Source organism: Tachypleus tridentatus, chromosome 9 (assembly GCF_004210375.1).
Source record: "Tachypleus tridentatus isolate NWPU-2018 chromosome 9, ASM421037v1, whole genome shotgun sequence".
Classification (NCBI taxonomy): domain Eukaryota; kingdom Metazoa; phylum Arthropoda; class Merostomata; order Xiphosura; family Limulidae; genus Tachypleus; species Tachypleus tridentatus.
This window is the reverse complement of record NC_134833.1, coordinates 43,513,406-43,536,249: the sequence shown is the minus strand read 5'-3', so window position 1 is coordinate 43,536,249 and position 22,844 is coordinate 43,513,406. Positions and strand designations below refer to the sequence as shown.

The window sequence follows — 22,844 nt, the reverse complement described above, 5'->3', positions numbered from 1 at the left end:
GTCACACTAAACCTCTGTTGTAATGGGAATGACCATTTCTGTGGTTAGTGCTAGTTATTCTGGTTAAATGCGATGTTTCTTTCAAGCTAAGGAACATGAGGTTGAGTCATTCTGGATGACTGAAAGAGAAGTGGTTGTGATATCTTAATAAAAGAAATAATCATATGTAAATAAAAGCAAGCACATAAACCATGTCTGTTTTGTATTATAGTAAATATTGCTAATTTTGCATTTTACCTTGTGTCTTCTCTCTTTATTTTTACTTTATAACTCAAGAAATAAGTGATTTATCATTGCTTTATAATAAAATATTTTTACCAAATTTCCAATTATTAAATGGATCTATTTAATAGCTTCAAGGTAAACTCTGTTTTACCTGAATAGACAACAGAGTGGATATGTAGGAGAAATATTTGGTGCAATAACTGTAGAATATTCTGTTGTATATTTTGCTTTTTCATTCCTATTCTAATGTAATAAGTATAAAAGGGCTTTAGAGTTAAGGATATAGCATTTTCCTTGACCAGAAGAACTTACATTCAAGAGGAATCAATCACCAAGGGGAGATAATTGTCAAATCTAGAGATGCCCTTTTCTGGTTGTAAAACTTTTGCCAATGCTGCAAAGGTCCATGAATTTTGTCTTGCTACAACTGATGATTTATAAAGAAGAGCTAGAATGGCTGTTCATGCTTCTACCCCAACAATTAACTACAGCGCAAGGAAAACATATCACTGAGGATTAACAGTGCAATGGTGTGGTGTCTGGTGAGTTTAATAGAGGAGGCAAGCCTATATAGGACTTCCAGACTTAACCCAGCCACAGTAGTCCGTTTCAGCTCTTGTTTAAGCCAATCAAGAATATCAGAGAGAGACTAGAGGTTCATTGTTGGATGTTATCCACCAACCAGAGCTATATCACCAGCAGTTGAGACAGCATGTACTAAATTGTGAAGTGAGTAGATCATGGGGCAGTGATGAACCTCTTCCAGCTGTTAGAATTATTGCTCAGATAGCCATAGACCATTGAAGAGCTTGGGGTCAAGCAAAATTCATGGATCAGCTGACAAGCACATCATGCAGTCTTTCCACTTGTCAGAATATTGCAATCCCTGACATTATGCTGTTGATGTTAACAACATCTCAGGAGATGGTGGGGAAGTGAAAAAGGAGTTCATTTGGTCATGATCATGGCTAATTGTGAGAAATTATTACAATTACTGAGGCTGTTTTTGTCATGATGTGGTATTAAACTGGGTTAAAACCTGCCTGATGGCCCACCAACCATCCAAACATTCTAGCATTGCAATGGTAACTAGGCCTGGCTGTGCTGGTCCTCCCATGGTTAATATGCTGCATTCTATGCCTGTGTAAGAGTGTCACCTAGGAAGGGAGGAGCAAAGAATGTGTTTTACCTGTGAAGGATTGGGTCACTTTCAAGTGAACTGCTTATACATTGCTGAAGAACAAGGTAGACAAGGCTATGAGTTTCAATCAATGGTGCAGCAGGTATAGGAGAGCCAAAAGCAGGCAATGAATACTGCAGCTATAGTTCTGGGAAACTAGAGGAGTCCATGTCAGACCTGGCCACTAATGTGGTGAGTGGAACAAACAGCATCTACTAAAATAAAAGGTGATGGTCAATCCAAATACCTTAGAGCTAGATGGATTTTAGCATGTGCCTATCATGGTTAAAGAGTGAAAGAGTTCCTGGTTGATACAGGAGTGACTAGACTGAGGAGCTTACCGGTAAATTTTGCCTGTTCATTGGGCAAACTATTTTCTATGATAGAGTTATCTAATGTCAATTTGGTTCAATCTAGAAACAATAGACTGCGCAATTGCATATGGGAGAGTAATTCTTACTATCCCCATAACACAAGTGATGTTTCATTAATTAGTTCAGAGAACATCTAGTACATTGGTGTCATGCAATTTAATTATAAAGACTAGGAATGAGATGAGCTGCCTTCTTCTCTTAAGTATCATTAATTTGGGCAGTTGTTTGGGGGTGATGGATGAACCCTGGTGTTGTTTTATAATCATGGATGATCTGGTTATTTGGTTTCTACCTGGACTGTTCATCACAATGAGGAGCAAAGTCAAAATAACCAGTTCAAACACTTGCAAGATAGAATAAAATGTGCAATTGCATAAGCTAATCATATGTTTACAGCCTATGAATGCAGATGTTTGATGACAAAAGAGTTGCTTACAATTGTGTCTCCATGAAATAGAAGGCTCACTGTTTAAATGGATCATGCATAATTGAAGTGGTTAATGAACTTTAAAAGCTCTAAAGAATTTATAGCATACTGTATAATAAAAGTTTTAAGGAATTTGCATTTAAAGGAAAATAAAGAATACTAAAAAGTTTTATTGTAAAAGTCAGTTGTACCAAAGTAAAAATATAATTTAAAAAGGAACTTGGGATATATTGAATGAGTTAATAAATATAAAGAACAGTCATTCAAGTTTTTCATGTTTCATATAGATTAAATAATAATTAAACTAATACCATATATATTGTATCAGTTACAAATTTTAACAGCCAGCTGTTTTCTGAGTGGTGTAAAATGTTTCATATGGTGGATATGTAATATAGAAGTCTCTTTTTCTCTGGCTGGATATCTCCCCATTCTGTGTTCCAGTGACTTGTTCCATTGACATACAAATTACAGTTGTTGAGGGACATGGAAAGTATTTAGTACACATCAGTTAGCTATGCCTGTATGTGACCAGTGAACCTCAAGTGAACTGGATTGACCAAAAGCCAAAAGAGGAGGTTGTCAAGTCAAGTGAAGATGAAACAGTTGTTTTATCTCTCTCTGGTTCTGGAGATAAGGCTGTTCAGGATGAGTTAGATAAGGAAGTGCCAGCTTCAGAGGCTAGACTTGGTGCTGACTATCCATCCATGGAACACCACCAGTGGTATCCCAATTAATATTACTAGAAGTAAACCTGATAGTAATAGCTAGCACGGTCATTGACCTTTAGAATCACTGACTAAAAGGAACTGATCCTTGCTTTCCAAACTCTCAAGTGATATTCACTATACTTGTTAATACTAATTTGTTTGTTTCTGATATGGTATGTTATCGCTTCTCACATTAATACCTGTTTTCATTTAGTGCTGCCTTCTAATCCAAAAAAATAATTTTGCATGCCATATACCTTGAGTACCAGCATAACTTACAATCAACTTGTTGAAAAGAATTTTGCATGTAAATCATTGTGCAACAACCTTCCACCATTAGTAGTGTGACACATTCTCTTGACAATGTGGCTCTCTCTACTTGATTCTACCATACTATCACTCCTTGTTTGGCAGTAAGCTTGTCGAGATATTTTTGTAGTGTTCTTTAAATTTGTTAAACTTCATAATTTTAGTTATTATAACATGTTAGCAGTTAACATGTTTCTAGATAACTTATTTTTTTTCTCTTTATCAAACATTTGTGTTTGATTTTCATTTTTACACAGTAAATTTCAAAGCTGAGGTTACCACTTTGGAGATACCTTCTACCAGCATGCTCACTTAGTCTACAGGTGGGAGTGACTCATCTTTATACTTGCATTATCAGCTGTGAGACAGATCCTTAAATGAGTCAACCTGTTTCTCCTTATCTTTTCCCTGTTCCTTCTAAACATTCTGAACCTGTTCAGGTGAAAAAGTATTTTGACATCCTTTTTCCTTCATCTGATTTTACCATGTCTTCCTGTGTTCCCTCTACAGAATCAGTTAGATCAAATGTGGCTTTTTTAGACATGTTTTTCAGGTATATTCTGTTTTATCTATTTTCCATAATTTTCTATGATCCCCATTCTTCTTTGTTATATAATATTTCCTCTCAGTGTTTGGTTTCCCCCTTCTTTGAATATTAAGGTTCTTGCTGAATGTTTTGTTTCTCAGCTTGTTGAGGATGTCAGCATAATTTACCTTTTATGCTATGGATTGTTTTGCCTTGTTCTACCATCACGCTGAATGTCCATTTCTTCATTCTTAGTAATTATAATAAATTTTTACTATATGTGTGTTGGACTTTGGTCATCCTGTTCATTTATCCCATGTCAAATTTTCCTGCCATTGACTTATTCTATTGACTCTCCTACAGTATTTGTGTATCATCCACCCCTTTTTGAGGTAATTGAGTGAGATCCTAAGGGTTTTTTTATGGCTTGTCTCTTCCTCATAAACTCCACATTGGCACATTTGTTTTCTTCAGATTTAGTCTCACACATCTGGTTTCCTTTTTGTTGAAATCTCCTGGGAAGGAGTACAGCCTTGTTTAGTTTGGTAACTATGTACTTATATTTGGGATTTATTTATATCCTCTTTCCTACAGCAGAATGTCTGGTAGTAATATTTTTTAGAATATCGATTCTCATGTGAAGCTGGTGAGACAACAAACTACTTTTTGTTGGTGGATTGTTTGTCTCATTCCAAGCCTAGACATTTTCCTATAACTGTTTCCCATCCAGCTCCTTACCAGTCCTTATCTGTTCCTACTTCCATGAGTTCCTCATCTCATCATTTTATTTAATACCGATAGACATGACCATCCAGTGGGGTTTCATTTGACTGATTTTATTTATCTTTGGCAGTGTTTTGCTAAATATCTGTGGGGTATTTGCATATTATTTGAGGGCCTTTTAACCATTTTTTTTCTCTTTCTCCTTTATCTCAGGTATCCATTTATTTTTTATTACCTTGGGATCCTACTACCAGTCAATATTTGTCCAATGCAGCACAAGATATTCCTTTGGTTATTGAAGCTTTTAATGATTCTTCTCCAGGTTTTTATTTCAGACTCTTTTTGGCATCTAAAAACTAGGGTATTGGAGACTCATCTACATTGGTGGTTGGACAAGACTCTCATATCATCAGGTGTTCCACTTATTTCCCCTTGTCCAGATTTACATGTATTCACAGAGGCTTCTTTTCAGGGCTGTGGTTATGGGTCAATTAGCAGAAAGCTTCAAGTCAGTGGTGTCTGAACAAGAGATCTTACCATATTAACATCATGGAACTTCTGGCTGTATGCCATGCTTTGATCATTTTCATTGTCATTGTGATTTCTCATTGTTATTTTCTATTTTTTCAAGGTTCTTCTACTTAATCAATTAGTTTTATGATTTACAAAATTATTAATTAATGGAAAGTTACATTTCCAGTTATTCAAGCAATAAACAATTTAGCTAATACAGCTTCTGTTTGTGCAAGTGCACACAGCAGTATGCATGTTTTGTGCTTGTATGCCACTATTTAATCTGAGGATGTGACTTGGGGGTCATCTGGTGGTTGCATAACTAGCCACAGAGAAGTTTGTTATTGATGTTCACCTTCCATATTTAAATTATACTGTAACTTAATATATTGCTTACTTATTGAAAGCTATAGATAAAACCAGTGTTATCTTTGGGTAATGTTAATAAAAATAATTTATGGCAAATTAATATTTTGTATTCTTTAATTGCTGAAAACTTGCTCAGTTTGTCCAAAGTTATTAGACATGGATTAATGATAGTCTACTACTGTGTAATATTTTACTTATCATTGAGTTGTTAACTGATTTACACAAACATAACTGTTTAATTATAAATAGCTCTAGCTAGATAAGAATAACTAAAAAGAGAAAACAAAAGTTTGGCTGTTATGACATGCCACTTAAACAATTACTGGTAAAATAAACTTGGTTTACTAGTTTTTTAGCAATCAAGTGTTTCTATAGTTCCTTCTTGCCTGGCTATAAAAATGTAAACTTCCATCCATGTAAACAATTTCTTGCTTAAAAGCATGTTTTTTTTATATTTAATAATTTTTAAATTTTATTTTTACACATTGATAATGAAATTAGAAAACATTCCAAAATGTCTGCAGTTTAAGATTTTTTCATGTTACTATGATTTTAATATTTCTTATATTTTGATTTCCTCTTTATGAATCATTTTATTTTCTGCAAAAGAATCGTCTAGTATTATCACAATTTTTCATGTCAAATAGTAAACATTAAAATATTTTTGTTTTTATAGGATCAGAATGAATTTGTTTTCAATTAATTATATATTATGTATTATACACTATGACAGGACTCTATACTACTTTTATCTCATGAAATATAAGGATAGTTAATTTTTAACAAATATTAGTTCATTTAGTTTTAGTAGAGCAGCCTTTTGAAAAAGTTTATGGAAAGATCTGCAGGATGGTATTAATCATTGTTTCAGTTAGATACTGAATTTTTACTGCTTACATAAGTGACCTAACTTTGTTTGATCCAACAGTTTAGAATTAAGAAGTAACTTAATGGTAAATTGTTGTGCCTGCATTGACCATCATATTAAAATAAAGGTAACTTGAAAATGTTTTTAATAAATCTAAAACATTTTCAAAATTGGAAGATTAGTCTGATGTAAGAATGATCAGTTAGTTGTTTGTGGTCAGTTAAACCTATTGTTTATTTTAACTAGCATATTCATAAAACAAAGCCAGCACCAGCAAATATTTATTTCTAAGTTATAAAATACTTTAACTTCAGTCCTTGCTATAATGGGTCCAACAAGCTTACTATGAAATGTTGAAAGTGAAAATACCAAGAACTAAACCAGGTTACTATAGGCTTTTTAGACTCCAACACTAAGAAGAAAGATTTTCTTGATGCCTTATTTTCTTACAGAAACTACTTCTAAATATATTGCAACTGCACTAAAAGTCTAGCAAAATGTATAAATTTTGTCTCTTAAAATGAAAAAAATTAATTCAAATTCATATTGGTGTACATGAGGTATTGACAGATATGTAAATCATAAATACTTCAAACCATTGAGTCTTTTTCATAACACCCCAAGTAAGGGAGGCACTGTTGAACCATTAATTACCCTTGTTTCTATGCTCTTGTATGCACATTATTGGTAAAGTTGACTTGAACTTGCCAACTGTTTAACTGTAGTGGTGTGTCTTAGAGTTCTCTGTGAATAGCATGTGAAACAGAAGTAAAAAGATGAATGTTTGTTTCAGCTTCTTTTTAAAACACAAAAGCTACTAATATTGTTAATTGCCATTGGTTCTGATAGAAGTAATATGTCTCTTCTTTATATAGGAGGATGAAAAGCATTTAGGAAGTGTTGTCTATTGCTGAAACATAGTGTGTCACAGTGGTTTTGAGTTGCAAAACACAAATAAGTAGAACTTGGCTTACTTTTCATTTGACAGAATAGAACATTTTTCATAATGTGGAGGTATTGCAAAACACTGGTGAAATTAAGTTTTTGTTTGTTAAGAAAAAACTGTGTGTAGTAGTGACTTAAAGCCACAAAACCATATAGAGTAGCACTAAAGATGACTTTTGTCAGTTAAAGGGAAATAGTGCATTACTTTCAGCTCGGACCACACAGAACTTAGAATACTAGCCAGTTATAGTTTCCACTAGTTAACAAAAGAAAAAAGAGAGTCGTAGCAGCTTCTGACCAAAATAAAACCACATGGGTCAAGCTAAAGTTAATTTTCTGTTTATATGGTGGAATAAGTCCATGTGTTACAGTGCCATTTGCTTAACTTGTGAAATATATTTGCAGTATGTCCTAACTTCTCAAAGTATACAAATTTTTGGTAATGTTAATTTGCTGCTACAAATGGTGTATTTTTTTTTCCCTACTCTAGACCATGCAACACATCTCAATTGAAGGTTAAATTGGTTAGGTTAAGAAATATATTTATTGTGTTATTATCTTGCACATCTTTAAAAACTGGTTATGTTGACTTTTTACTTGTATTTTGGTCACATTAAAACACTTGTAAAGTGGAGTTTTGATTGGTCAAAGGACAAAATTGGCCTTCATCTGTGCAACATACAAATCAGTAAAGAAATTGACTTCTGGGTTTGACTGAAGTAATGTGTTTCACATTATTTTAATCAGAGCACAAATACGTGGTTTAATAGGAATTCTACAAGTCTGTATGTATGCCTTGTTATACATTAATTTTCATATTTTCAAAGGTTGTGCAACCACACAATAATTTTGGAACTAAAGGAGTTTAAAGTTTCTTTTAAAGTGTTGTGCAACTAAGTCATGTAAGATAAAATGTTCATTTTAATAATTATAACTAAAATGGGCTATAAAATTGTGATTTCCAAAAAAAATTGCAAATTACATAATGAATTATAAAGTTTTTGTCAAATGTGTAAAGAAAGCAATTAAAATGGTTTTAGCTTTTGTTTCATGAAGTGATGTATATTCAAACTTATTTTTATGGAAGACTAAGATCACATTGATTAATCTATATTGTATACATAAATACATTATTATATGGTACAATTTTTAATTATATCTTGTTAGCTTTAGTTGATTTTGCACAGTGATTTCATGGAAGGCTTATTTTTACAGAAAACAGTCATCTAGTGTGCTGAAGGGGTTCTCTTGGAACCATATTTCAGATCTAAATTTACTTTCATCAGGAATTATCCCTCAAAACCAAGTAGACTCAAGAGGATGGTGGATGGATCATACAAGATGGGAGACTGGAATTAAATGTTTTAACCAGAAACAGACTTTGTGTTCAAAGGTACATTGTACATAACTTGTTACATTTTTTTCCTCTTAGTATGCTTTAATGATTTAATATTGTTAGAGCACTCACTGATAATGTAACATAATTGATTAGAACATTTAAAATGTTTTTGATAACATTTATTTGAAGTGAACTAACTGAAAAATAATGAATACCTTGCATTGATAGCATTTATTAATATGTATAGTCTAATTTGGGGCAAAATTAAATTATCATTATTTTGTCAAATGTAGATAAATGAAATTGTATGTTTACAAAAAGTCTAAAAAAATATTCCTGTGATATATGATTCTTTATGTTTTATATTACTTGTATAAACACACTAGTGCAGTGATTCACAACCTTGTTATGTCATGTAACAACAGTCAGATCTTTGGATCAGGGGTGTACTTGTTATATATTTTTAAAACAAAGAGTTAAATGATGAGAAATAATTCAAGGATGAGATAAAGATATAAAAAGTTTGAGTTCTGGCTAGTGTAATATGTTGGTAATTCACTCAGATTAATTATTCTTGTCATAAGACATTGATATTAGGCCTATTATAATTTTAATCATCACATTTTTTATCTAATCTCTTAGAGATTTTCAAGAATTAGAAGAGTGTATACTAATAGTATTTAAACCATATTTTATTTGCCATATCTTTTGTTGATTATATCTTTTGCTCAACCCAGTGCTCTTCAGGCCAGCCAGGATACAGCAAGTATTTATATAAGCCATTTTGTTACAACAACAGCTGTTAGGGTGTTAATACCTTTTACAAGCTGGCAAAGCATCATTATAATTAATTATACTGGTCATAAGACATTAGCATTTAGGGTTTATAAATATAATAGCTTGAATACTAATGTCTTATGACAAGTAAAATTAATTAATATTATTCATTACCAGCTTGCCAAAAGCATTCACACCCTAACATTCATTGAGACTGCCCTCCAATTTTTAGTTGGGTATGGTTTCCTTTTTAATATTTTTAAAAAAGTCTCTGCATACCACCAAGAGTATGATAGGCTGGCAACCACTTACAAGGCAGATCAGACTCTCCACACAGGTAGCATATCTTTTTTCCACTTGATCTATCTTTTGTTCTTATTGGTTAATCAGTGAAAATGGTGTATTTTCTGCCATTGGTTCCTGTCTTACTATTCCATATTTTCAAGGACATTTTTTTCTACCTGATGTTTAGTTATGGTTCACCTATGTCTACCAATGCTGGCTATCAACAGTGAGTGGGGGAGTATTTTTATCTATTTCTTTATTTTCATTACAGTGGCCCATTTAACATGTTGGATCTTGCTCTGTGGTGAGTGGTGCTTGTCCAGGTATACTAATCCATAAATCTACACTGTCCAGCCATTAAGATCTGTAAGGGTTACTGTTGAGATGAGGGGTTTTACATGAGTTTAGAAGTTTCCTTGTGGTGTTTTTCTTTATAAATAAGGTCCATGCTAGACTCTACCAAAACATGGACTATTGTGAGTAAAGTAGTGTTAGAATAACTGCCAGTCCCTCCAACCTCTTCCCTCTTGAATGGAGGACAGGATTCCTTGCTACTTATCAGCTTCTAGTTGTTTAGGTGGTGAACCATGGAAACATTCTCCTGACTGTGTCCAATTTCACTCAGTTGATAGTAAGATGGTGGTGGTCTGTCAGTGTATATGGTGTGTACTCACCTCCTACTGTCAACTGAATGTATAATTCCCAGAGTTGCTTGACTTTCAACTGGATGAATCTACCATATAAAGCTCACCTTTCCAGATGGAATCCCTCATTCTACTGTTTCCTGGGTGGTCACTTGTACTTCCATTATCAAAATCCTTCGAATTGTCTAGCAAGAGAAATAAAATCACACTAAGATCATCAGCTTATAATGCAGTCTTTAACTACATAACTATATATATATGTGAATATTTATTTAAAGAAAATTAATACTGATAGAGTTAAATAAATTAAAGTAAAACAAAATCAGAAGGAAGGACTGCATTAAAAACAGGAAATCCAAACCTCTGACTAATTATATTAATTTGTTATGACCGAAAACAAACCAAAATAAAAATAAAAATGCTGCACTACTTACATGTTGCTGAGGTTGATGTTTTTCTTAGGTATTGTCTTAATGATAGCTGATTTCTAGGCTTTGGGGTAGAATCCTGATAAAAACAAGAGATGAAATATTGAGACTAAATGATATGGATTAAAGTTGGAGAGGTTTTAGCACAATATTATTAATGTCAACTTTCTCAGGTGCCTTACATTTAACTTACTTTAACAGCAGTTTAATTTCTGTTAATGTTGTTGGGTGTGTATATAGTTAAGGGTATGTTGGTTTGACTATTTTCAACAGAGAACTAAGGCATGAAAATGCTCATGTTGTTATTTATAAACTTGTTAATGAGATTGAAGTGAATTGAGTCAAACAATGAAAGATTTGGTGTAACAAATGTGTTTTTGAAGTATTTGGTGAATAATTGAGCTTGTGGTATTATTGTATTGATTGTGGGTATGCTACTATTGGATTAAGTGTTAGTGATGGATTTGACCTTGTGCCAGAATGATGCTGGGTCAGGGTGAGACATATTGATGGATTTGTATAGATTTTTCCAGTTTTTGTCTTGTTGTAGTTTATTGAGTTTTTTGATATGGTTGTTAGCATTATTACTTAAGGTTTTTACGTAGGGATCATGTGAGCAGATAAATACACACCTGAGATATCTCCTTTCAGTAATTAGTTTGAGGATTTTGGGAGTGAGCTTCCATGCATTTAGGTTGGGATTGCATTTTTTACTAGGTATCATATTTTTGACTGCTTAGGTTATAGTGTAAAGGGAAATACTGGAGGTGAAAATTTTATCAGCTTTTTTCATATTGGCGATCTTCTGATGTTCCTGAAGGTGATAACTACAAATATTAATGGATCTGATACATGAATAGCCCCTTTCTTAGTACAGATGTTTCACATTGTCCACAGCAAGATACGGAGTGGCTATATTATACAGTAGAGATGCATTTGAATTTCTTGATCTGTGGGACAGTGGTAAGGCATGGATTTACAATGCTAATATCAGGAGTTTGATTCCCCTCAGTGAATATGACAGATAGCTCTATGTGGCTTTGCTGTATGAAAAACCACACACACTTGAATGTCCACATCAGTAAATGGGTAAAGGAACCATAAATCAAGAGAGATGTCACAAGAAAATAGGAAGAGATGAAAACTTTAAGTCTGATGACTGTTTGGCTTTGGTATAAGACTTCAGCTTATAAAATACATCAGCTTTTGTATGATAAAAACATAAAACCTTACCATTCTTTCATTTTGAATCATCAATCTGAGGCATTTTGATTTATTGTTTGTGGTGGATCTTTGTATACAGAAAGTATGAACTTTTACATTTCTTTCATATTGAATCATTAGTGTGCAACATTTTAAATTCTTATTTTTATGCTAAATCTTTGGGCACAAGTAAAATATAAGATATTACTCCACCTTCATCTTAAATTTTTATTATCTTCATGAACAAGTAAAATATATATTTATAATTAGAATTTTTATATTTTGTGAAATTCATCTGAGGTATGTTAAAAGTCATAAGGTTATTTTTTATGTTTAACATATAAAAAGGTCCCTGTTGAAATGCTGTATCTAATTATTATCTTTTTGTGTATATGTGTTTGCTTTGTTATTGTGTTTGATGTTTGTCATGTGTTTATTGCATCAATCACATTTATTCAGTGTTTAAAACTTTTCTTTTTATCATATTTTGTTTTCCATTTGTATTTTGAATAAATACTAGTTATTGCATGCTGCAGGGTTTTTTATATTTAATAATTTATTTATTTGTGTTTTGTGTTACCAAGGGGGGGGTTATTTGTGTAATACACAAAGATATTTATATATAATAATGTTCAAAAATGGATATTATCATTTAATTTTTTACTATGGTGTGTATCTGTATAACTAAAACAGTAATGTGTGTGTATGTGGAGATGGAAAGCTTTTTAAACTTGTGCAAAAATAAAATCAAGAGTCAAAAGTACAAATGGTATCACATATACACAGATGTTCAGATAGTAAAATATTATTAAAAGTTGTTAATTTAAAAAGAGAGGTTAGGGATCTTAAAAGAATAATAGATACAAGATAGGCAACTCAAAGTGAAAATGCAATCATAAATTAAGCAAATGAACAAGCTTAGGGTTTGAGACATGGTGTTGACATTTTCTCCAGCTACAAATTGCTATTTTGACTCCATGTCTAAAAACTGTAATATTTGAAAGAGTCATAATAGGGATTTATAGCTTGAAGAAACAATGCCAACATGTGTCTCAAACCTCAAGTTCTTTTGTTTACCTTTTATGCAGTTTAATTTTTCAAGCTACCTGTCTTGTTTCTGTAAATTTTTTGAAGATCCCTGCTTCCCTGTTTAAATTAACAGTTTTTAATGATCTTGCTGCTTTAGTTTTTTTATATCCATCATGGACATGTATCCGTATAATAGGAATTCTGTCCTATTTGCAACAGTTTAGATTAATGAAATACATAGTTAATGTATAATAGTCTCTCTCTGAAAACAAAGAAAATCTTTCAGTTGTCTTCATTCTGATTATTTTGATGATACTGTTGCCATAATGTTATCATTGATAGTAGTACTGCATGGATGATCACTGTGATACATGATGTTCGATGTACCAGGTTATGTACATGCTTGTAAAATAAATATAGCTACTATATTTATACTGTGTAGCTGTATGGGGAGCTTGTAAACACTTGATTAGAGGAACTATTAAACTGTACTGGAACAGTGCATGGACTTAATTTTGAGTGTTATACATATATACACATGCAATGGATGTTGGCTGGTATTTACTGCTATAAACGTACATGCAGGATGTATAATTGCTTTTATTTAAAGTTGTAAAGCTGTTTATATAGATAGTCATATGAATTTTTCAAGTTTTATAGATTTATGTTAGTCATAGTTTTGCTGCAGATTTCCCCTTAGAGTGATATTGTGCACACTTTGAAAAGTCAAAATCATGTAATTAACAATTATGAATTGATTATATTAATATATATTCCTTTCTTTATATCTGAATGTGTTTTTATTGTAAAATTTGTAGTCACGCAGTGTTCACTATAATGTGACACTTACCACCAGCCTTCACCATGATTACCAATCTGATGCTTGAAACTGAACTTGTTGCTGTCTCTTAAACTATGGGTTAAAGATTTTTTTTGTGGGGGATAGACTAGACATTTCTATAAAGTTTTAGATGTTTGTGTTACATGAGTGATATTGATCATGCAGTAGTAAAATAATCTGTAATACAGTGAGAATCGTCATATCTAGAAAAGCAGGAAATCTATGCATAAACAAATAATACATGACCTCATTACAGTTGCAACAATAATTTAATCATCACTGTGGTAGATGTCATGCCTGTCATATCAACATTAAATTACATAAACAGTCTCAGTGCAGTTATATATGTATTCATAAGTAGTCAAATAAATGTAAAAACTACCCAACACAGTGTATTGTGTGTTTAGTGCTGTTGCCCAGATTTTGTTACAATACTCAAAGCCATTTTTACTATAGTCTGGTGGAGCAGTATCTATATTATAAAGAAACAATGGTGGAGCAGTATCTATATTATAAAGAAACAATGGTGGAGCAGTATCTATATTATAAAGAAACAATGTGTGTTTGCTTGTACTCTAGCTTCTCTAAGTCTATTTGGTGGGTCTCAATCAAAATTTGTGAGCAAACACTATGAACTATGGGGAATGCTCAAAGGTGTCAGAATTTAACTTAACCCTGTTTTGATTTTTAAAGCTTTTTAGTTATTTACTCTCAGCCTACTGTGTCAATATCAAACAATCTTTGTTGACACTTTATACAATGTTGAATATTCTGAGAGGATTCAAGGTCAAAGTATGAAAGTTGCTGGACTTTATCTCAAATAATCATGCTCCTTTTTGTGGTTGATGAGAGGTAGGGTGTTAAAGGTTAAATAGTTGAATCATCTCAAAATGTTTATTTGTTTGTAGATGAGAAGTAAACTGCAAATGTTTATGAAGAAGATTTGTTATAATTTAAAACATTTTGAAAGAAAATTTATGTTCAAGTTATTACTTTAAAATCTATGATTGTTGTTAAATTTGTATTGTTTTAATAAAAAATTAAGTTTAAACATTTCCTATAAATTGATGGGTCTTTCAGCTTATTAAATATTAATAAAGAAAAACACTTGGTTGATATCTATTATGAACCACCTCTGTGGTTCATGATTATGTTTTGCAAAGGTAAAGGTATTTGGGGAATGGAGCTGTCATTACTCAGAGCATAATTGCAGATAGCAAAGTTTTGTGTGTAAATTTCTTTATTTGTTTATACTCATTCAGAGTCCAGGTACCATCACTGTGTTGAGTTTCAACTCTTGCACCTGATACCTAAGTTTTGAAAGTTTCATTGGGTTTGTTGTATCTTACTAGTTAAGTCAATCATTTTGTTGTTTTTGACCAAACCATTTGACTCAAAATGTATTTAGTACAAGAGGTGTTTGATGGATATCATGTTTTGTGGAATAGGTTTAACCCACTCAGGTTTGATATCACAATAATTGAAATAGCCACATTCAGAACCTTATCGAACCTTATGTGGGTTGTCAAGGCAGGTCACTTAACTCTTTTTAATTACTTAAAATACATGCTACTGCCTTTAATTTTTATAAACTTTAATCCATGATGATGAGAAAACCTACTTGTAGAGAAAAATATTTTTGTAAAAATGGTCGGTATTGGTAGAGAAAGCAGTATATTGAGTAGTGAACAATGTTTCGACCTTCTTTGGTCATCGTCAGGTTCACAAAGAATGAAAGAGGTAACCTCTTTCCTTCTTGTAACCAGTTACCTCTTTCCTTCTTTGTGAACCTGACGATGACCGAAGAAGGTCGAAATGTTGTTCGCTCCTCAATATAGTGCTTTCTCTACCCATACCAGTCGTTTCTACATATATATTTTATAAACTTTGTGAATTCAAATACAAAATATGACAATAAAAGATGTTTCCTATGGAAAGTGAGACTTTTCCCCTGAGTTATGATTATAAAGTCTGTTGCATCAGTATCAAAAGGTTTTTACATACCTTTTCTCTCTTAACATTCATTCATGTTAAAGATTTCTTATTGTTTTTCTAAGATGTATTGAAGAACGTATTGACTTGTATTTTATATGTCATGTTTTAAGAAAATAACAGCTTATTATGAAAGGATATTTTATTCCAAAGGGTTTTTATTTTACATTATGTTCTCTCTTGTGAAACATTAGATTAATCTATTCTTGATTGAACTGTTTACTTTTTTACTTAAATTTTGTATTTCAAATTTGACTTGTATATTTATTTCTGTATTTGAAACTTTTATCAATGTTATAGTGTTTTTTCTTGTATTGTGATTTTGTAAATATAAAGAGCAAATTGTAGTCATTGTTAAGTGGTTGTACTACGTGTTACTGGGTATTTTTCAGAGGCTAGAGTAAGTTACCACTTTCTTGACCAATACAATGATTTATTTAATTGGATTTTAAATTTTAAAGTTAGGAATGGCTATGGTGGCCTGAAGATAAATGAAGAAGGAAGTATTTACCATTTTTTCTACCCTTTTATTTAATGCAACTTTTATTAGTGAAACACAGAGTATTGTATTTTATAAAATAATTTATGCAATATATGTATTTTTTATAGGTTTTAAGTACATCATGTAAACCTGACAAAATTCGAGCTATTTACCAGCATGTTGCAATCAAGAAGGAAGTCAAACTTCAAGGTTTCAATTTCTCCTTGCAAGCTACATCTGATCATTTTGATTCTCAGGTATTTATTAAAGGAGTCTATTATTATTTTCAGAAATTATCATAGAACCTTGTAATATTTATATTAGAAAAATTAATGGTTTGGGTCCTGGCAATATATAGCATTTAAAAAAACTATTGTTGTAGTAATTCTATATATGTAAAAATGGCCCTATAATTTCCAACCCTGATCAAGGGAACCTCAGCTATCTAGTTCAGACCTGGCTAATTTTTTCCACCCACAGTACACAAATTACATTATGGGTGAAGAGCATACTTGTTATGAATGTGGTGTGGTTTCCCCACAAAGGTGCCAATCTTTTATTGACACGACCATCATTTATCTAAATGATTTCTGTATGGATAATGCTCTTACTGGCCCCTCCATTCACACTATTCTACCTTTCCTCCTGACTAAGAACTGGTGTTAGAGACTGCAGATTGTGCCTATCTTAAAAAAAGTGGTAACATCATGTGAATAAGGTTTTTATATACAATACCAGGATATAGGGTGCATTGAGTTAGGTGGAGAGGTTTGTGAGTCAAATATCACTAAGAGTTCAGTGATGTCGAGAAACCCACTTGTTGAGAAATTTATATGCAAAAACGGCTCGTTTGGGTTGAGAAAATATTTTACATAGAAGAGCGAACAACGTTTCGACCTTCTTCGGTCATCGTCAGGTTCACAAAGAAAGAGGTAACTGACCGGAAGCTGACCACATGTTTGAAAGGGGTTGTGTAACTGTGTGTCGAAATGTAGAGGGCGGTATTAGATGTTTGAATATATAATTTTATTTATTTATTATATTAATATAGGTATAAAGGCGTTCCTTTATATTGGTTTATTTTGGGCTTAAGTTGTTGTATAAGTAAGGCTTCTTTGATTTTGCGTTTGTTTATGTTTGTTTCTTTATTTAGTATTTGAGTGTTTTCTATGGTTATGTTGTGTTTATTTGACTTGCAGTGTTCGAAAAAATGTGAAGGTGACTTTTTATGTTCTTTGAATCTGGTTTCCATTTTTCTACTTGTTTCTCCAATATAGAAGTCATGGCAGTTATCACATTGTATTTTATAAATAATGTTGGTGTGGTGTTTGTCAGTGTAGTTTTTACATAGTATAGACCTCAGTTTTGTGCCAGGTTTTTGAATAAATTTGGTATTAACTGGAATGTCATATTTTGTTACTAATTTTTGCCAAATGTTGGTTATTTGTTTGCTGATGTCAGGAATATATGGTATACAGCAGTATATGGTTTCGTGGTTTTTTGATGCGTGAGCTGTATTTTGTGGAAATATATTAATTTTGGTATGCTTTTCTTTAAGCATTTTTTATGGCAAACATGATGCAGAGTAATGGACATAATAAGGGTTTTAATTTTACTTGTCATGAAACATTAGTATTAGGTCTATTACATTTTTAAATACTTCATTCTGAATCTAGTCCTTTAGGAATTTTTAAGAATCAGAAGGGTTGATAATAGTATGCCAAATAATTATGCCACATGACAAGTAAAATTGTAATCAGTATTTGCTAGCTTATAAAAAGGTTTACACACCATAAAAAATAAGGGTTTGTTGAATTTTGAACATGTAGTTGTTTATATATAAGAAAACTTTGAGATGAAAATTTTATTACTGTTTAACTTATTTATTTGTCTTCCTCTTTTATCACTATGATTTTATATGGGTATACCTTATAAATGTGTCTTTCAGGTTTCAGGTGCCACTTTTGGTGCATATATTTTAGTAAAGCTGTCTTCTGGAAAATATAGCACTGTGAGGTAATTGATTTTTTTCTCTTGTAAGCATTGGAAACAATATGGTGATATAATTAAATGTAATAGTGCTGATGTGTGTTCTCCATGCATTTTTAACTTATTTGTTTTAACTTACTAATTTTGTATAATACCAGAACTGGTATCATAGTTTTATAGTGATAAAAAATGCCCACAATGTCATTATGGGTATTAAGTGTTTCATAATTATATTGTATGTAGTTCTGAAGTGTGTAGTTCTATTACTTTTCAAATTCACAAGGAGTAAAATATCAGACTATGTTAAGTTGTAACAGTAAAAACAGATCAAGTCAAAACATTGTTTCTCATAAAAACACCTTTAATTCTGCATGAAAGTAAAAATATTGAACCGATTCATATGCATTACAACAAATAAAACGATTACAAAATAGGTTGTCATACTCGCATTGCACAAAACAGTGAAATGATGATTGAAATTCTGAGATGATACTTCATCTTCAAATAGCTTGATCCTCTTGCACATCTGCCTATAAGGTTTGCATGCCACTAGCTTTCACATACCTTCCACTTAAAAATCACATGTTAAATGTGAACTGTGATAATGCTTGATAACATTATCATCTAATCATAGCCCTTCACTATTAGGAGGTTCCTTGTGCACTAATGCCTCTTAAGTGTTTGTGCTAGAAATAACTACAGTCTTTCCTCACCATTGTTTAGAATAAACAAATTCTTAAAAACAATTAAATATGAGAAATTTATGATAGTTAAAGAAATGTAAATTCTGATGTTATATCTTACCTTGTATGGGACATCTGCATAATATAATGCAAATGATCATACAAGAATCCTTCACCAAAAGGATCATGACTGAACTCTTACTGTAACTTTTTGATTGGTGGTCATACTGTTAGGTTATGCTTTCACCCATGCTTTCCATCTGATTGTTTCTTTTTTGAAGTTTTTTTTTTTCATTTACTAGTTCCATAGTTTTTCTTGCACAAGTTTCAAATATTATTCTGGAATCAGTGTTACACATGTTTTTCAAACAACATTTTCTTGAATTTCACTTTTTTTTTTAACTTGCTTTAGGAGTTTGACTTCTTCCCTTTCCCAGCCGATGCCATTTGCCAGGCACTTGCAATTATGCATGGCACCTAATACTGTTGCTGTGACTACTTCTGCTGATCTTCCTGTCACTTCAGTGGCACAAGGACATACTTTATCTGCTCAGAAAGTAACAGCTCTGGAACCATCTGTTGGGGAAGTATTTGATGTTTCCTTTCTTACAAGTTATTGGAGTTTGCATGAATTATTGTAGGGACCAGTTGCATTTGAGATCACTGTGCCATGGCTCCAAATACTCTGGAAGACTATGCTTTGACATATTGTCAGTCTAAGTTTCCTTACTTAGACTCTCAGTGTTTAAAATTATTTGTCTCTCTGGTGGAGTGGTTTGGACCCTAATACTTTGGTTACTTTGACCAAACCCCAGTTTTCCCAAATTTGCCTCATCCTCTTCTCTATTCTTCATCACCTGTTTTCCCTACACCTGTCATCTGTGATTCTTCATCATTCCTCTGAGGGGTTCTCAGTGGAGACTTGGAATCTCCAGTTTTACACTTTGACATGTCTCTTTTTTTTTTTTTCACCCTTTCCTTGCAAATGTGGCTTCACTGTTATTGGAATATTTCAGGTTGGTATGTTCTTTTGTAATGGGTGTTTTGTCTCCCTTCTTACTGTGTGATTTGCCCATGGTTACTTTTATGTACAAGAAGGTTTATGAGACATCCTCAACCGTATGGAAATCAGAGTTGAGTTGGTATGGTTGCATACCTTCATTTCCTCCTTGGCTTTTTCTTTATCCCAGTTCCTCATGAACCTCTCCTGTGTTTTCCATTCCTTCTTCCTGTTCTTTACAGGTTCCAGCTTCTTGTATTTCTGAAGTTTACCCTCAGTACTTGGGGCACCATTCTAGTTGCAACTGATAGTCTAATTGATTGCATAATGAGTTTGAGTCCTGCTGGGCCTAGTCTAAAAAACTTTGCTTACATCTGGAGATCCTTTGCCATGAACCATTTCATTCTGTGGGTTTTCTCAGAAGGTCTGGTTCTACATTTCAATTCTCTTCCTCTGTTTTCCAACATCCAGTTACTTTCTCTTCCCTTTTTGATTTATTTCCAAGCTATGTCTTTTGGAAGCAGTTCATGACTTGCTTCACAAGAGTACCGTTGAAGGGGGGAATTACTCTTGTCTGGGTTTTTAATTCTGTCTGTTTGTTATCCTCAACAGGACTGGAGACTGACACCCTATTATTGATCTTTAATCTTTGAACTGCTCCTTGGTCCAACCTCATTTTATTGTGTAGTCATAATTGTTTCAATGATATTTTATTCTTGGTCTGGAGGAGGTCAAGGTGTTTGATGCATCCCTTCACATTTTAATCTTCCATGCATCCAGACATTATTGTTGTTTTATTCATCAGTGTTGTATTTCATGGTTCTAGGTTTAGTCATATAAGCTCACCTTGGCTTCCTATATTTTATCAGGTGATCAGAGCATTTGCTGATCATCATTTCTGAGCCTTTGTTTCCACCATTGTATTGATGGCTGGCAACTTCTAGCTTTCTTGCAGGCTGCCTCTTCCCTTCATACTCAGTTCCTCTTTATGAGAAGTTGCTTGGGTAAGGTGGTTAGTGAGGCAGGATAAGGTGTTCTTCACCCTTTTTGCAGTACCTTGTTCATCTAGGCTGTTGTTCAATTTCCCACTCAGTTGGACATAATCATCTCTCCTTTGTTTACAGGCTGTGGAACAACTAGTTTTCAACCTATCTTTTTCTTCTTCTGTCAGTTTTCTAGAAATTTTACTCTTTTGGGTTGTGTGGACTTTTCTGGAATTTCTTCTTTATCTTGCTCATGCCCATATATATCACCTTCAATGGAAATTGAGGGACCAGTAGAACCTTATATGGGATCCCTTGAATACCCCTTACAGACCAACTTCACCTGGTGGTTGGATTGAGACAATACCACTGTGAGTATTCCTCTTCTTTCTTGTCCTGAACATCGCTTCTTTACAGATGTCTCTCCTTTTAATTGAGGTGCCTGCCTGGATGCTCTGGATGTCTTGGGGAAGTTAACCATGTTAAATACTTCTCTTCATACCAGTCCCTTAGAGCTCCTTGCAGTTTGTTGCATATTGGTTTACTTTTTTCTGAGCCTTCAGGGATGGTTTTTTTCCTTGACAACTCAACTGTAGTCTTGTATATGTATAACCAAGAGGACACTCTGTTAAGAGATCTCTGTTTTGAGATACTGGACCACACGTCTTGAGCCTATTTCTATTTCATATGGTAGCTTTTTTTATTCTGGGTGACCTGATTCTGGTCACTGATTATGTATCTTATTAAAAGATTCTCCCTCTTGAGTGGTAACTGGACCCACTCATGGTTTGATAGCTTTGTTCTAAATGGGGTGTTTCAGAACTTGGTGCCATTGCCATACATTTGATTTCACAGCTTCTACAGTTTTGATCTCCTGTTTCACATTCATTGGCTGGGGTAGTATATGATTATCAGTCAGAAATGTGTGGGCTTCTACCTGTATACCCATTCTCTAATTTGTCTGCTTTCCAAAGTTCATCCCATCATCCAGACCACTCTGTGTCATGTTCTTTTTGTAACTTTCACCAGCACAGCTGTGGGTTCTACTATTGTATTGACAAATGGTGCTCTCTCCTTTTATGCTTCTTCTTTCCCCCACTCTTCTATGTCAGCCACATTTTGGTGTGCATCATCTTTCTGTTTACATACTCTGTCATCACACATTTCTTTTATTCAGTCACTGGGTAGCTTTTTATAGAGTGGCATTCCATTTATCTTGCCTTCATGGCTACATACCAACAGAAGTGATATAAGTACTGTAGTTAGTTCATATACTGTGAATATCATCCTTATTATCTTTCATCTTATTGTATTATTATCTTTCATGTCCAAATCTTTGGCCACCTGGGAGGGTAATTCTGCTTTCACACCTATTATCATTTCTTCTTTATCACACCTTTACAACTGTTTTGACTTTGATTGCCTCCATCTCTTATCAGGGCTCTCCACTATTACATGGCATGCACTGCTTTGTTACATGGTTCCTATTTGTTTATTTCTTAGAACCCTTTCTAGTCTCGTAATCTTCCTCCTGTTACTCTTGTGGGTTGGATTGACTAATTCATTTGCCTGGCTTATTGTTACTTTTCACTGGGTGATTGGCATCTTTTCTGTGTCTCTTCATACCAAGTCTATCACCTTGCCATGTCTCTGGCTGCTAATTCCCATCACATATTGAAGGACATCAATTATGCTAGTATGTGGACCTCTAATCATACCTTCACTGATCGTTGTTTTCAACACCGAGCTGTTCTATGGGTCTTCATCATCCTTTCATCACTGTTTTACACTCCACAGTTTCTCTGAGTGGATAGTTGTTCCACTTGTCCACCTTTTCTGTATAGGGACTATTTTTGTGTCTAAGGATTCTGCTTTGTGGTGAGCATTGCCCATTCAAGTATACTTATCCTTAAATCTGCACTGTAAGATCTGTGTGACCATAATGTTCACCATTGAGATGAGATGTTCCATAAAACTGCTTGTAGATATTCCTTGTGGTGT

At 33.2% G+C, this 22,844-nt stretch overlaps 1 protein-coding gene across 1 annotated transcript in view; it reads left to right on the top strand.

Annotated features, from left to right (window-relative positions):
* The window catches only part of LOC143225152 (xylosyl- and glucuronyltransferase LARGE1-like), an 83,365-nt gene that overhangs the window by 1,343 nt on the left and 59,178 nt on the right, over window positions 1-22,844 (top strand). The window contains exons 2-4 of the mRNA XM_076454070.1: window positions 8,385-8,562; window positions 16,317-16,445; window positions 18,137-18,204. Coding sequence (XP_076310185.1) covers window positions 8,497-8,562; window positions 16,317-16,445; window positions 18,137-18,204 — 263 coding nt within the window. The 5' untranslated portion in view covers window positions 8,385-8,496. The remainder of the gene's footprint in view (window positions 1-8,384; window positions 8,563-16,316; window positions 16,446-18,136; window positions 18,205-22,844) is intronic.